Here is a 15,532-nt window from a genome sequence, read left to right on the forward strand (position 1 = left end):
TGTGTGCTGTGGCATTTCAAGTCCTCATCTAAATGCCTCTTAAATATTGTGTGGGTTCCTGCCTCTACCACCCTTTCAGTCAGTGAGTTCCAGATTCCCATCACTCTCTGGGTGAAAAAGGTTCTCTTCAAATCCCCCCTAAATCTCCTGTGCCTTACTTTAAATCTATCCCCCCTGGTTAATGACCCATCTACTAATGAGAAAAGTTTCTTCCTATCTACCCTATTTATGCCCGCCATAATTTTGTACACCTCGATCAGGTCCCATCTCCGCCTTCTCTGCTTCACGGAGAACAACCGCAGCCTATCCAGCCTCTTTTCATAGCTGAAAATCTCCAACCCAGGCATCATCCTGGTGAATCTCTTCTGCACCCTCTCTAGTGCAATCACATCCTTCCTATAGTGTGGTGACCAGAATTGCACACAGTACTCTAGCTGCGGCCTAACGAGCATTATATACAGCTCCATCATAGCCTCCCTGCTTTTATGTTGCATGCCTCGGCTAATGAAGGCAAGAATCCCATATGCCTTCTTAACCATCTTATCTACCTGTTCTGATGCCTTCAGGAATCAATGGACATGCATCCCAAGGTTGTTCTGGCTCTTTGTACTTCCTAGCATCCTGCCGTTCAGTGTATATTCCCTTGCCTTGTTCGACCCCTCACACTTTTAGGGTTTCACATACCATCAATTTTTGTGTATTCCACGAACTAACTGATCATACCTCCCACTATATAACACTCCGTATTATTCTGCTGCTAAGCTGAAGTGATGTTTAAGATAGACTGTTGAGACCAGGAAGTTAATTTGATGTAAGCAAACATTAGAATGCGCTGGCTGGTTTCATATTGAACTTCTGAAACATAATTAAATTGTATAATTAACACAGTGTGACATGGTTGTATATGACATACCATTTAAAAAAATAAATTTAGAGTACCCAATTATTTTTTTCCAATTAACGGGCAATTTTAGCGTGGCCAATCCACCTAACCTGCACATCTTTGGGTTGTGGGGGTGTAGCCCACGCAGACATGGGGAGAATGTGCAAACTCCACATGCTCAGTGACCCGTGCCGGGATCGAACCTGGGTCCTTCAGCGCCTTAGACAGCAGTGCTAACCGCCATGCCGCCCTTCCATTTTTTTTTTTTTATAAATGTTTTATTGAAATTTTTTTCCCAAACAACAATTTTTCCCCTCTTACAAAGCAAACGCAACAATAACAATACAGAAATTTTAAACAATACACAAGTAACAAAACCCCTTTATCTTTGACCTAAACTAAACCCCCCCCTCCCCCCCCCCCCTCCCCCTGGGTTGCTGCTGCTGGTCATCTGTCTTCCCTCTAACGTTCCCCTAGGTAGTCGAGAAATGGCTGCCACCGCCTGGTGAACCCTTGAGCCAATCCTCTCAGGGCAAACTTTACCTGCTCCAGTTTAATGAACCCCGCCATATCATTTACCCAGGCCTCCAGTCCGGGGGGTTTCGCCTCCTTCCACATGAGTAGGATCCTGCGCCGGGCTACTAGGGACGCAAAGGCCACAACGTCCGCCTCTTTCGCCTCCTGCACTCCCGGCTCTTCCGCAACTCCAAATAGAGCTAACCCCCAGCCTGGTTTGACCCGGGCCTTCACCACCCACGAAATCACTCCCGTCACTCCCTTCCAATACCCTTCCAGTGCCGGGCATGCCCAAAACATATGTGCGTGGTTTGCCGGGCTCCCGCCACACCTCCCACATTTGTCCTCCACTCCAAAGAACCTGCTCAATCTTGCTCCCGTTATGTGTGCTCTATGTAGCACCTTAAATTGAATCAGGCTAAGCCTGGCGCATGAGGAAGAGGAATTTACCCTGCTTAGGGCATCAGCCCACATACCCTCCTCTATCTCCTCCCCTAGTTCTTCTTCCCACTTTCCTTTTAGTTCGCCCACCGACTCCTCCCCCTCTTCCCTCATCTCTCGGTAAATCTCTGACACCTTGCCCTCTCCGACCCACACCCCTGAAAGCACCCTGTCCTGTATCCCCTGTGTCGGGAGCAACGGAAATTCCCTCACCTGTTGTCTAGTAAATGCCCTCACCTGCATATATCTCAAGAAATTTCCCCGGGGCAACTTATACTTTTCCTCCAATGCTCCCAAGCTCGCAAAAGTCCCATCTAGAAATAAATCTCCCACCCTCCTAATTCCCAACTGGAACCAGCTCTGAAATCCTCCATCCATTCTTCCTGGGACGAACCTATGGTTGTTCCTGATTGGGGACCCCACCAGGGCTCCCCGCACCCCTCTCTGTCGCCTCCACTGTCCCCAGATATTCAATGTTGCCGCCACCACCGGGTTCGTGGTAAACTTTTTAGGTGAGATCGGTAGCGGCGCCGTCACCAGCGCCTCTAAACTCGTCCCTTTACAGGACTTTCTCTCCAGTCTTTCCCACGCCGCTCCCTCACCCTCCATCATCCATTTACGTATCATTGCCACATTGGCGGCCCAATAGTAATCGCCCAAGTTCGGTAGTGCCAATCCTCCTCTGTCCCTACTACGCTGAAGGAACCCCCTCCTTACTCTCGGAACTTTCCCTGCCCACACGAAGCCCGTGATGCTCCTGTCTATTTTATTGAAAAAGGTCTTAGTGATTAGTATAGGGAGACATTGAAATACAAATAAGAACCTCGGGAGGACCATCATCTTAATTGCTTGCACCCTGCCCGCCAGCGCTAGAGGCTGCATGTCCCACCTCTTGAAGTCCTCCTCCATTTGTTCTACCAACCGTGTCAGATTAAGTCTGTGCAAGGTTCCCCAGCTCCTAGCGATCTGAATCCCCAGGTATCGGCAAGCCTTCTATCTCTCTACTCTGGTCCCCTGGATGTATCACAAATAATTCACTCTTCCCCATGTTTAGCCTATACCCCGAGAAATCCCCGAACCCCCTCAAAATTTGCATAACCTCTATCATTCCCCCCGCTGGGTCCGACACGTATAACAATAGGTCATCCACATATAACGAGACTCGGTGTTCTTCTCCCCCTCTAATCACCCCTCTCCATTTCCTGGAGTCTCTCAACGCCATGGCCAGAGGTTCAATTGCCAACGCGAACAACAATGGAGACAGCGGGCATCCCTGTCTTGTTCCCCTATATAGTCGGAAATACTCCGATCTATGTCGACCTGTAACTACGCTTGCCGTTGGAGCCCCATAAAGAAGTCTAACCCAGCTAATAAACCCGTTCCCAAACCCAAACCTCCTTAACACTTCCCATAAATACTCCCACTCCACCCTATCAAATGCCTTCTCTGCGTCCATTGCCGCCACTATCTCTGCCTCCCCCTCCACTGGGGGCATCATTATCACCCCTAATAGTCGTCGCACGTTAACATTCAGTTGTCTCCCTTTTACGAACCCTGTCTGGTCTTCGTGCACCACCCCCGGGACACAGTCCTCTATCCTCGATGCCAGTACCTTTGCCAACAATTTGGCGTCCACGTTCAACAATGAAATGGGTCTATAGGACCCGCACTGCAACGGATCTTTATCCCTCTTCAAAATTAACGATATCGTCGCCTCCGACATCGTCGGGGGTAGAGTCCCCCCTTTCCTGGCCTCATTGAACGTCCTCACCATCAACTGGGCCAACAAGTCCACATATTTTCTGTAATACTCCACCGGGAACCCGTCTGGTCCTGGGGCCTTCCCAGTCCCTTAATAACCTCGTCCACCCCAATCGGTGCCTCCAGGCCTACCACCCCCCGCTCCTCCACTTTCGGGAACCTCAATTGGTCCAGGAACTGCCGCATCCCCTCCTCTCCCTCTGGGGGTTGAGACCTATACAGTTCCTCATAGAAGGTCTTGAACACCTCATTTATCTTTCCTGCCCTTCGCACCGTGTCTCCCCTTTCGTCTCTAATTCCTCCTATCTCCCTCGCTGCTGCCCTCTTTCGCAATTGATGAGCCAACAGGCGACTCGCCTTTTCCCCATATTCATACCTCCTCCCCTGTGCCTTCCTCCACAGTACCTCCGACTTTCTGGTGGTCAGAAGGTCAAATTCCGTCTGGAGTCGTCTCCTCTCCCTGTACAATTCCTCCTCCGGGGTCTCTGCAAATTCCCTATCCACCCTTAAAATCTCCCCCAGTAATCTTTCCCTTTCCTTGGCCTCTGTTTTCCTTTTGTGGACCCCAATGGAGATCAGCTCTCCTCTGACCACCGCTTTTAGTGCTTTCCATACCACTCCCACAGGGACCTCGCCGTCGTCATTGACCTCCAGATATCTCTCAATACACCCCTGCACTCTTGCACACACTCCCTCATCCGCCATCAGTCCCACATCTAATCGCCAGAGTGTTCTCTGCTCCCTTTCCTCTCCTAATTCCAGGTCCACCCAATGTGGGGCATGATCCGAAACCGCTATGGCTGAGTACTCAGCTTCTTCCACCCTAGAGATCAACGACCTTCCCAAAACAAAAAAATCTATCCGGGAGTACACTTTATGGACATGGGAGAAGAAGGAAAACTCCCTAGCCCTAGGTCTAAGAAATCGCCATGGATCCACTCCCCCCATTTGGTCCATAAACCCCTTAAGTACCTTGGCCGCTGCCGGCCTTCTTCCGGTCCTTGAGCTGGATCTATCTAGCCCCGGGTCCAGCACCGTATTAAAGTCCCCTCCTAAAATCAAGTTTCCTACCTCCAGGTCCGGTATACGCCCAAGCATCCGTCTCATAAATCCCGCATCGTCCCAGTTTGGGGCATACACGTTAACCAACATGACCTCCATTCCCTCCAGCCTGCCACTCACCATTACATATCTACCTCCGCTATCTGCTACGATGTTCTTTGCTTCAAATGCGACCTGTTTCCCCACCAAAATGGCCACCCCTCTATTCTTTGCGTCCAGTCCTGAGTGGAACACCTGTCCCACCCATCCTTTCCTTAGCCTAACTTGGTCCGCCACCTTTAGGTGCGTCTCTTGGAGCATAACCACGTCTGCCCTTAGTCCTTTCAAATGCGCGAGCACTCTGGCCCTTTTTATCGGTCCGTTCAGGCCTCTCACGTTCCACGTGATCAGCCTCACTAGGGGGCTACCTGCCCCCCTCCCGTGTCGACTAGCCATTACCTTCTCTAGGCCAGTCCCATATCCCGCCTCCGCGCTCCCGCTTGCTCCCCCAGCGTCGCACACCTTCCCCGCCCACCCACTCTTTAGCCATTTCCTTTTGGATTTCCGCAGCAGCAACCCAGTTGTCCCCCCCCCCTCCCCCTCCCTCTCCCTCCCCCCCCTCCCCGCTAGATCTCTTTCTAGCATGATTGCTCCCCCCATATTACCCGTAAGTCAGCTGACTTCAACTGACCCCGGCTACTCCTGCTCACTCCTCGACCCCCCCAATGTGGGGAACTCCCATCCGCCTTGCGCCTGTCTTCCCGCCTTATTCTTTCTGGTGCGGGAACATCCCTTTACCTGACCCGCCTCTTATGGCGCAGCTCCCTTTCCCCTCCCCCTCCCCTTCCCCATTCTCCAACTATGTCCCGTCTTTCCCCCCTCACCGGCGCCCACATTTCCCCAATGTCTCCCCCCTTCCCTGTTTACTTCTCAATTAACTTCCACCGTAACATTAACAATAACATTTCCTGCAGCATCAGTCCCTCAGTTCCGATCCAATTTCTCTTCTTTGATGAAGGTCCATGCTTCCTCCGCCGTCTCGAAATAATGGTGTCTCTCCTGATACGTGACCCATAGTCTTGCCGGCTGCAGCATCCCGAACTTCACCTTCCTTTTATGCAACACCTCTTTGGCTCGGTTGAAGCTCGCCCTCCTTCCTGCCACCTCCGCACTCCAATCCTGGTATACCCGTACCACTGCATTCTCCCATCTGCTACTCCGCACCTTTTTTAGCCCATCTCAGGACCTCTTCTCTATCCTTAAGGCGGTAAAATCGCACGATTATCGCCCTGGGTGGTTCTCCCGCCTTTGGTCTTCTCGCCGGAATCCGATTTGCCCACTCCACCTCCAAGGGGCCCGTAGGGGCCTCAGCACCCATCAGTGAGCTCAGCATCGTACTTGCGTACGCTCCACAGTCCACTCCTTCCACACCCTCAGGGAGACCCAGTATCCGAAGGTTCTTCCTTCGCGCTCCATTTTCTAGGGCTTCGATCCTTTCAGTACACTTTTTATGAAGTGCCTCGTGCGTCTGTGTCTTAACCGCCAGGCCCAGGATCTCGTCCTCAATATCTGTCACCTTCTGCTCCACCACACGGAGCTCTGTCTCCTGGGTCTTTAATGTCTCCTTGAGCCCCTCAATTGCCTGTAGCAACGGGGTCAGCACCTCCCTCTTCAGCAGCTCCACGCACCGTCTCACAATTTCATGCTCAGGCCCCCATGTCGCCTGCGCTTTCTCCGCCGCCATCTTGTACTTCTCTCTTTCTGACCCTTTGGTCGACGATTCCTCGCGCTGCAGCCGCCGCCGCCGGTTTTTTCCTCCTTCGTTTGGGGGGGACTCCCTTCTCACACGCCCCACACCGGGTTGCGTCGTCGAAAAATTCCCCGTTGGGGCTCTTAAAAGAGCCCGAAGGTCCGTCGGAGCTGGAGCCGCCGAAGCGTGCGGCTAGCTAGGCATCACCGCAACCGGAAGTCCCTTCAGTGGCCTTGATGAGGTCTTTTCACAGTTGTTCCCTCTGCTGCTAGAATTCACTTTTGATACAGGCCCTCAGGTCAGCTTGCAGCTTTAAGCTTGCCCTTCCCCCGCCTGCATGCTGGAAGAGGCCCTGTTTATCCTGCAGTTGCAGCCAAATCTTTTACTGTTTCTGCGTGTGTCTGGCAACCAAGAGACATACCCTTCCTGGGGGACACTGTCGGGGGAATATTGCAGCCTTCTTCCCACACCGGGAAATGTCAAACAAATGCCGTGGGGGCCCTGTAAAAGAGCCCAAAAGTCCGTTCCAAGCAGGAGCTGCCGAATATGCGACCTAGCTCTGCATAGCCGCACCCGGAAGTCGCCGCCCCTCCATTTTTAATGTATAAAATAATTTAATGTGTTTGCATTGGATAATGTGACATTATAGCTTTCTATTTAGCTCCTTCTATGTTACTTTAGTTATAACATTATTTCTCTTCACAGGCCTATATGAAGCTTGATCCAAATAAGACTGGGAGTGTTTCTGTGAATGACATTAGCAAGTTCTACAGTGGAAGAAAACATCCTAAAGTTTTCTCAGGTAATAGATGAAAGGTTTGCTCAGATGTACATCTTCCGTCAGTAAATATTCATTGTTACTCTTTAGAGATGGAGGAATGGGTTCCCTACATGGTGCTGTCCACATTTACTCAAGTAAGTCTCAGGAAACACTGGGCAAATTAGACCATCGAAGAAAATCAACATCCTGGGGATTACCATTGACTAGAAACTGAACTGGACTAGCCATATAAATACTGCAGCTACAAGAGCAGGTTACAGGCTAGGAATCCTTTGGCGAGTAACTCACCTCCTGACTCCTCAAGGCACAAGTCAGGAGTATGATGGCATACTGTCCACTTGCATGAGTGTAGCTCCAACAACACTCCAGAAGCCCGATACCATCCAGTACAAAGCAGCCCTTGATTGGCACCCCTTCCACAAACAATCACTCCCCCCACCACTGACGCACAGTAGCAGCCGTGTGTACCATCTAGAAGATGTACTGCAGCAACTCACCATGGCTCCTTAGACAGCATCTTCAAAACCCACAATCTCTACCATTCTGAAGGACAAGGGCAGAAGATGCATAGGTGCACCATTACTTGGAAGTTCCCCTTCAAGCCACTCACCATCCTGACTTGGAAATATAACTGTTCCTTCACCGTTGCTGGTTCAAAATCCTAGAACTCCCACCCTTACAGCACTGTGGTTGTACCTACACCACATGGACTGCAGCGGTTCAAGAAGTAAGCTCATCATCACCTTCTCGAGGGGCAATTAGGGAAAGGGCAATAAATGCTGGCCTAGCTAGTGACACCCACATCCCTTGAATTAATAAAAGAAAATTGTACCTGATAGAGAATTGTCAGCTGCTGCTTGATCAGGAACAAGCTAGCGACATGATTTAATTCTTCATGCTCAGCAGAGTTACACAGACCGAATGCTGTTCCTGATTTGTTGTGCCTTTTGCCCGATTTAACCATCACATGACTCAAAACAAGACTCTTATCATAATCAAATTGATCAGCAGACCTGCTGGATTATTTTTTGTATATTATATATGATGTTGGTGACTTGGTGAAATTAGTATTTACTGTCTTTGGTTCAGAGGATGGTGGAAAGCTGTCTTCTTGAATCCCTTCACTTCATGTGATGTTGGGCTGTTCCTGGGTAATGAAGTAACAGTGGTATGTGCCCAAGTCAGGAGGTAATTTCGTCCTTCTCCACCAGAGTGCCATTCCATCATAGAAGGAGGCTATTCAATCCATACTGGTTCTCTGTAGGAGCAATGCAGTCAGTTCCATTCCTTTGTTCTATTCCTGTAGTCCTGCAAGTTACTATCCCTCAAGTGCCCATCCAATTTCATTTTGAAATCATTGATCATCACTATTTCCACCAGCCTCATAGAATCATCAAATTCGCTACAGAAGGAGGCTATTTGGCCCATTGAGTGTGCACCTCTGAAAGAGCACTCTACCCAGGCCCACTCCCCTGCCCTAGCCCCGTAAACACACCTATCCTACACATCCTTGGACACAAAGTGGCAATTTATCATGGCCAATCCACCTAACCTGTACGCCTTTTAACTGTGAGAGGAAACCAGAGCACCCGAAGCAAGCTCAAGTAGACACGGGGAGAAAGTGCAACTGCACACAGACAGTGACCCAAACCCGGAATTGAACCCAGGTCACTGGCGCTGTGAGGCAGCAGTGCTAACCACTTTGCTACTGTGCCGCTGCTCATGGGCAGTGAGTTACGTAAAAGAGTTGCTCCTCACATCCCTCCCACCCCACTTGCATCTCCTGCCCAAAAACTTAAATCTGTCCTTGTATCTTCAGCTAATAGTAGCAACTTTTCCTTGTCGATCTTATCTAAACCTGTCATAATCATGTACACCTCTCTCAAATCTCCCCTCAATCTCTTTTGCTTCAGTGTCAGAGGTCACAGGTGAATAAGATGCTGTCTGAGTAAATTTGTAGTTTACTGCATTGTATCCTAGTGGATAATACAACCAGTGTGCTGACATTGGCGAGGGTTCGGATCCAGTCTCGTGACCAGGGTGCCAATCAAGCTGACCTCTCTGACTCAAAATGGTGTTCCACTTCCTGAGTATTGTTGCAGCTGAGCCTGTCCAGGCAAGTAGCGAGTATTCCATCACATTTGAGACAAACCTAGGAAGACAGGAGGTGAGTCACTCACCGGAGGTGACCCAGTCTGTGATCTACACTGGTAACCATGTTAACGTGGTTAATCCTCTTCAACTTCTGTTGTGTTGTAAGCAACAATGTTGCTGGTGGGAGCCTTCTTGTGGTACCAATGAAGATTAGGGAGAGGATTTTGAGATTTTTCTTGTTGGAGATTGTTAATACTTGGCACTTGGGTAATGTGATCATTGTCTTCCATTTGGCAGGAGGCTAAAGCTTAATATTGTTCAGGTCCTATTGCAGGCTAACTTGTGCTGAGAACTATAAATAACTATAATTTTGGCTGTTTTGATCTCGCTTTGCCTAAAGCTTGAGTGCAAATCAGAAACATCATAACTGCGTCAGGTAAGACAATTGACAAGATTTTACCATGGGCTTTGGGACCCCAATGTCCGGACTAAATGGGAGTTCCAAGCCAGCACTAGCCGACAGAAGACTGATTCAGCAGTTTTCCTGGATGTGGCCCCCTAATTGGTTGCCATTGTTCTTGTCATCCTAGTGGCGTCCTGATGTTGACGGCTCAATCAGGGGACAGGCAGGTCTGAAGTTTGGAGAAGTAGGCACTGCTGTGGTGAGTTGGGGCTCGAGCTTTTCACAACACAGAAAGCGGCCCTCCAAGCCTATCACCCAGGACCAGAGAAATTCAGCTCAATGTGTAAAAATTCACAAGCAAGTCCATCTCTGTCGATGGAGCAACTCACCGATCTTTTTAACATTAAGATATTGTAAGACACTAGATGCATTGGAATTAAGTTTTGTACTTTTTAAAAATCAAAATCAAATTCATAGATTCCTCTCTGCCTCTGTGTATGCATCAAGAATGCTGCCAAAACTTGAACGAAATAATGTAAATGTAAATAATCTTAATTGTCACAAGTAGGCTTACATTAACACTGCAATGAAGTTACTGTGAAAAGCCCTAGTCGTCACATTCCGGCGCCTGTTCGGGTACACAGAGGGAGAATTCAGAATTCTCAGCTGAATTGAACCCGTGCTGCTGGCCTTGTTCTGCATCACAAACCAGCTGTCTAGTCCACTGAGCTAACCAATTGTAGCACATTAATGTTGCATCTCTTGAAGTACTGTGAACTTTACATTTGCAGTTGGGAGGAACAAAATAAGATGCAGCTACACAAAAAGACACTTGAATTGTGCAGTGTGGAACAAACACATTCCTGCAGCTGCAATGTCAATATGACCTATGCTACTTCTGTTTATGTGGGCTGTTGCACGTTAAACTCTTTGCCCTATCAATTGTCCCTATGGTCACCAGTGATTTTGTGACACCATTTGGAATATCAATGCATTGTGGTATAAAGTGATGGGATGATTTGGGTCTTTTGCTCCACTGAGCGCCCCAATTTGACATCGTTGCTGAAGGATGCCCTCATTAGGGAGGGTGAGAAATCTCGAAGGAGAGACACTGAGCACTTGCACAACTCCTTCTAGATTGCCAATGTCATGAATGGGCAGCTGGTTCCTCTGCATGCCACCCATGTCCCAGTTTCTACCCACCAGGGCTCTTGAGCATTGGTACAATATTGTTCTCTTTACAATCTGTTGCAGGAGAATGTTCAGAACAGCAAGTCCGAGCAGCATTCATGGACACGTTACAGGAGAGCTGTACCAGCTCCAAAGAAGTCACTTACTGTGAATTTGAAACGTATTACGAGGGACTCAGCCTTGGAATTGCAAACGATGAAGATTTTGCCAATGTGATGAGAAATTCCTGGGGGGTGTGATATACGAGGACGTGGAAGGCAAAACTGAAAGGACCATTAGTCCTTTGTTCCTGTGCAAGATATTTTACAGCAATGTGTATTTAATAAAATGTGTTCGAGCTGATTGCAGTAAACAATACCATGTAACATTTCTTTGGATTTTCAGACAATCCAATGTGTCTAACACATTTTATTACCATTATTCTTTTGGTGAGATCACTATCCAGAGTAAATGTTCTTCGTATAGGAAAACCAGACTAGATAAGAACCTTTGCGAAGCAGGAAGCCCTCCCAATTCTTTGTCCATTAGAAAAATATCTCCCTGCTTGGTGAATCTTGTTTCATTGCGGGCTTTGGGCTATTGAAATGTGCTCTAAATTATAACAACATATTAGTTCCAATGTTTGATGTTTCACAAGTTGACTAGCTGATTTTGCAATGTGCATTTTTAATTGGAACACTTGGGGGTGAGCAAGGAAATGCAATCTTTTTAAAGCCACCATATCCTAAAGTTTGAATGTTTAAAACTCCAGGGATTTTATTTTTCAATACTACCTACGAGAACGGAGCAGTTTCTGGTGTTCTGAACACTATTTACATACTCAATTATAAGCTCTTATTACAGCATTGGTTGAAAAGATCATGAAGGGTGCTATATAAATGCAAATCCTTTCACATATTAATAAGTTTAAGTACAGAATATGTATCAAAATATCTCACTGTATCTTCAGTGGCACAACGTATTGGTGGTTGGCACACTTCCATCTGTGAATCTGAGAGATGATGGGAATACAAAATCAGATCTTTGGCGAGGTCAGATGAGATCAGCTGAGATCTGATTGCTGAACAAACTGATTCTAGAGAGGCAAAGTCTGCCTGCAGCTGTCACACATGAATGAGTCTCTTTCCAGTGGTGTACATCGGATAAACCACAGCAAAACTTGTTACCTGGAGTCTGAGCTAACGGTTCCCTATTTACCCTATTTAAGTAAGAATGGTAGATCGGTACAAGGGTATTTTTCCATGACACATTTGAGTAATGCCTTACATAGAATTATACAGCATAGAAATAGACCAGGTGGTCTGTTCCAGTATTGTGCTCAATTCCAGCCCCCTTCCAGCCCTCTTCATCTAACTGCATTCAACATAGTCCTCTATTCCTTTCTCCTTCATGTTTTTCTCTAATTTTGCCTTAAATGGATCTGTGCCCTTTGCTTTCAACTATTCCGTGTAGTAGTGAGTTTCACATTCTCCCCACTCTCTGAGAAAATAAGTTTCATCTGAATTCCCACTTGGATTTCTTGGTGACCACCTAACAATGATGCCCTCTAGCTTTGCTCTTCTCCACTTAATTTTCTGTTAAAAGTACAATGGTGGACTATTGTATGGAACTCTGTTTAGTAATGCCCCACTCCCTACAAACACCATGAAAAATATAAGGAGATCACTTCACTCTTCGGGGGCCTCTCAAGAATTGTTACCACTAAAAGTACTTCTTTCCATTTAAGTATAGAAAATATTGCTGTGATAATAGATAATTTCAATTCTTGTGACAGTGTTTCAATATAATATTTGACATTAGTTAGATGTCAACTTGGGCTGCATGTAATAAAAACAGAAAATGCTGAACAAATGACAGGTCTGTACAGAATTGAAACGTTAACTCTGTTTCTCTTTCCACAGATGCTGTCAGACTTGCTGAATTTATCCAGCACTTTCTGTTTTTAATACAGATCTCCAACATCCGCAGTATTTTGCTTTTATTTGGGCTACATGTATTTTGATTAGTCTTTATTTCCTTCGACTTTATTGGTGTAATTTTTAAATTGCAACTCATATCTTGAAATGAAAGCTGTACACTATAATTAAATAAATTGTCGATTGCAATCTTTTTGACGTAAGTATTATCTTTCATCTCAATGCTGCAAAACATTAGCAAGGGAGGGGCAGAATATGGAATTGCCTTTTAAAGGACTTATTTGAAGTTAAAGATGGGAGAATTACTTTGACCCATAACTAACACTTTTTACTCTCGATCTCGAGTCAGAAAATCATAGTTTCCAGTATCACTCAAGACCTGAGCACAAAGTCCAAGCGAACAAATACAAAGGGAGTTCTACACTAAGGTACCGCCTTTCAGATGTGACCATAAACCGAGTCCTGTTTTCCTTCTCAAGTACATGTGCAAGATCTCAGGACACTATGTGAGGAAGAACAGGATGGTTCTCCATGGTCTCCTGGACAATATTTGTCCTTCAATCAATATCATAAAAATGGTTCAATTGATGGTTTGTCTTATTGTTGTTTGTAGGCGTTTGCTGTGTTTGAATTGAAGGTTCTGAAGGGGTTTGGCAGGGTGGACCCTGGGAGATTGTTTACGCTGGTCGGGAAATCTAAAACATGTGTCTCAGGATAAGGGACCGCACAGATTTTGGGTCTCTCAGGGAATCAAAGAGTAGCATACAAGGCTATGGACCAAGTGAAATGGAATTTGACAGGTGTTTGATGGCCAGCAAAGAGATAATGGGCTGGATGCTCCATTTTGCTTGTGGGTTCCCAACAGCATGGGGCTGCCCCACAATGGGAAACCCCATTGACCAGCCAGCGAAACGGAGCATCCCACCGGCGTGCTGAACCAGAAATCTGATGCAGCGGGAACCGAGAATCCAGCCCAATGGGTCGAAGGGCCTCTTTTCTATGCTGTAGGACTCTTTATGACTAATATATGGATCAGATGGGAAAGTGTTGAAGCCTTGATCGTAATGAATGGCGGACCAGGTTTGATGGGTCAAGTCCTATTTCTTATGTTCTTTAGATCCACTTGTTCAGCCCTTATGAAAAGGAGATAGAGAAAAAGCTCCACTGTTTACTATTGCCTCTTCCCTGTCCCCACGATTGGTAGGTCATGTGGTGTTGGGTGTTCTGACACACAGATGAGCCAACACGGTTGTATATGGTACAACGCTATTTTATTCAAACTTACTATGTACAGTTTTGTCTTTGCACTCTGCACGTGGGGGTTCCCTGCTTGTGATGTTGTAACAGCTCTTCTCTGTTTCTTTATCCCCAGACCTACTGACCACCAGGTGTCGTGCTCGTGCTTTTTATGTGGTTGGTGTTCTTGTCTGTGATTGGTGTGTTTGAATATCATGACATCCCCCCTTTTTACAAAGATATGTGCCTACGTGGTAATAAATATGATCGTGTCGTGAGTGCATCTAAGAGTGTGTGTGTGTCGTGTGCAGCATGTGCATATGACGGAACTATGTACATGGGGCGATGTCGGGTGCGTCACATGAACCAAGTTGTACCATAACATAACATAAATGCGAACGAGAGAAGAAGAAAAAAAAACTTGAACAGTTGTCCAGTCAGACGACATCTGGAACGATAAACAACAACAGGTTATCATGTAAAATTGTGCAACTTGTTAAACATATGAACGGTATTATAAGTCCAGTCTAATGGGCTTGCGACGAGTTCGGGTTGACCGTCAGGGTGGCACACCACTCATCGGCTGGATTGATGGCATTGACCTTGTTGACATCGATGACGGAAACGCGGAAGGCATCCTGGTCATCTGCATCACTTAACTGGAAGTCTTGATGCGTGGGCTGGACGGTCCTGACTTGTCTGCGAGATTGTCGAGGATGCGCCGGATCCATGGGTTGAGCCGAACGACAGTGGGCTGCGTAGTGGCCCATCTTGCCACATCTGAGGCACTGTCGGTTTTTTGCAGGACATTGCCCTTTTAAATGTAGAGCTCCACAATTGCCGCACGTCATGACGTCACGGCGTTCGTTGCGCCACTGCGCATGCGCAGTGCGATCTTGCGGTGGGCGCGCCTGCGCAGTGCGTCCCTCGTTGTGGCCGTTATTTTTGGCGCGCACCTGCGCGGGAGACCGCGAAAAGCACGGGAAGCGGCCGCTGTCGTCCGGGCCGTGGGTCGGGAAGTAATCGACGGCCTGGATGCGTTCGACGTCGTGGGCGGCCTGGCTTGCCGATTCGACGGCTGGGGACCCCCTCCGTGCCAACTCGGACGCCTGAAATCGGGCAAAACGGCAGGTAGCATTTTCGTGGAGGACACAGGCTTCCACAGCAGACGCTAAGGTGAGGCTTTTCATTTTAAGAAGCTGCTGGCGTAGGCCACTAGAGGCAACGCCAAAAACAATCTGGTCCCTGATCATGGACTCTGTGGTGGTGCCGTAACCGCAGGACTGCGCTAGAATCCGGAGGTGCGTCAAGAAGGGTTGAAAAAGCTCCTCCTTACCTTGCAGGCGTTGCTGAAAGAGGTATCTTTCAAAACTTTCATTTGCTTCAACTTGAAAGTGCTGGTCCAGTTTGAGGATGACCGTGTCATATTTGGATTGGTTTTCGCCTTCTTCGAACACCAGTGAGTTGAAGACGTCGGTGGCGTGCTGACCTGCGTAGAAGAGGAGCATTGCAATCTTCG

The 15,532-nt window shown here is 47.5% G+C and overlaps 1 protein-coding gene across 3 annotated transcripts in view; it reads left to right on the forward strand.

Annotated features, from left to right (window-relative positions):
- The window catches only part of caps2 (calcyphosine 2), a 66,047-nt gene extending 53,081 nt beyond the window's left edge, over nt 1-12,966 (forward strand). For all 3 annotated transcript variants that reach the window (XM_072484928.1, XM_072484929.1, XM_072484930.1), the window contains 2 exons: nt 7,098-7,194; nt 10,925-12,966. In XM_072484928.1, coding sequence (XP_072341029.1) covers nt 7,098-7,194; nt 10,925-11,100 — 273 coding nt within the window. In that variant the 3' untranslated portion in view covers nt 11,101-12,966. The remainder of the gene's footprint in view (nt 1-7,097; nt 7,195-10,924) is intronic.
- The last annotated feature ends 2,566 nt before the right edge of the window (nt 12,967-15,532 follow it).

The sequence above is a fragment of the Scyliorhinus torazame genome, chromosome 19 (genome assembly GCF_047496885.1).
Source record: "Scyliorhinus torazame isolate Kashiwa2021f chromosome 19, sScyTor2.1, whole genome shotgun sequence".
Lineage (NCBI taxonomy): Eukaryota > Metazoa > Chordata > Chondrichthyes > Carcharhiniformes > Scyliorhinidae > Scyliorhinus > Scyliorhinus torazame.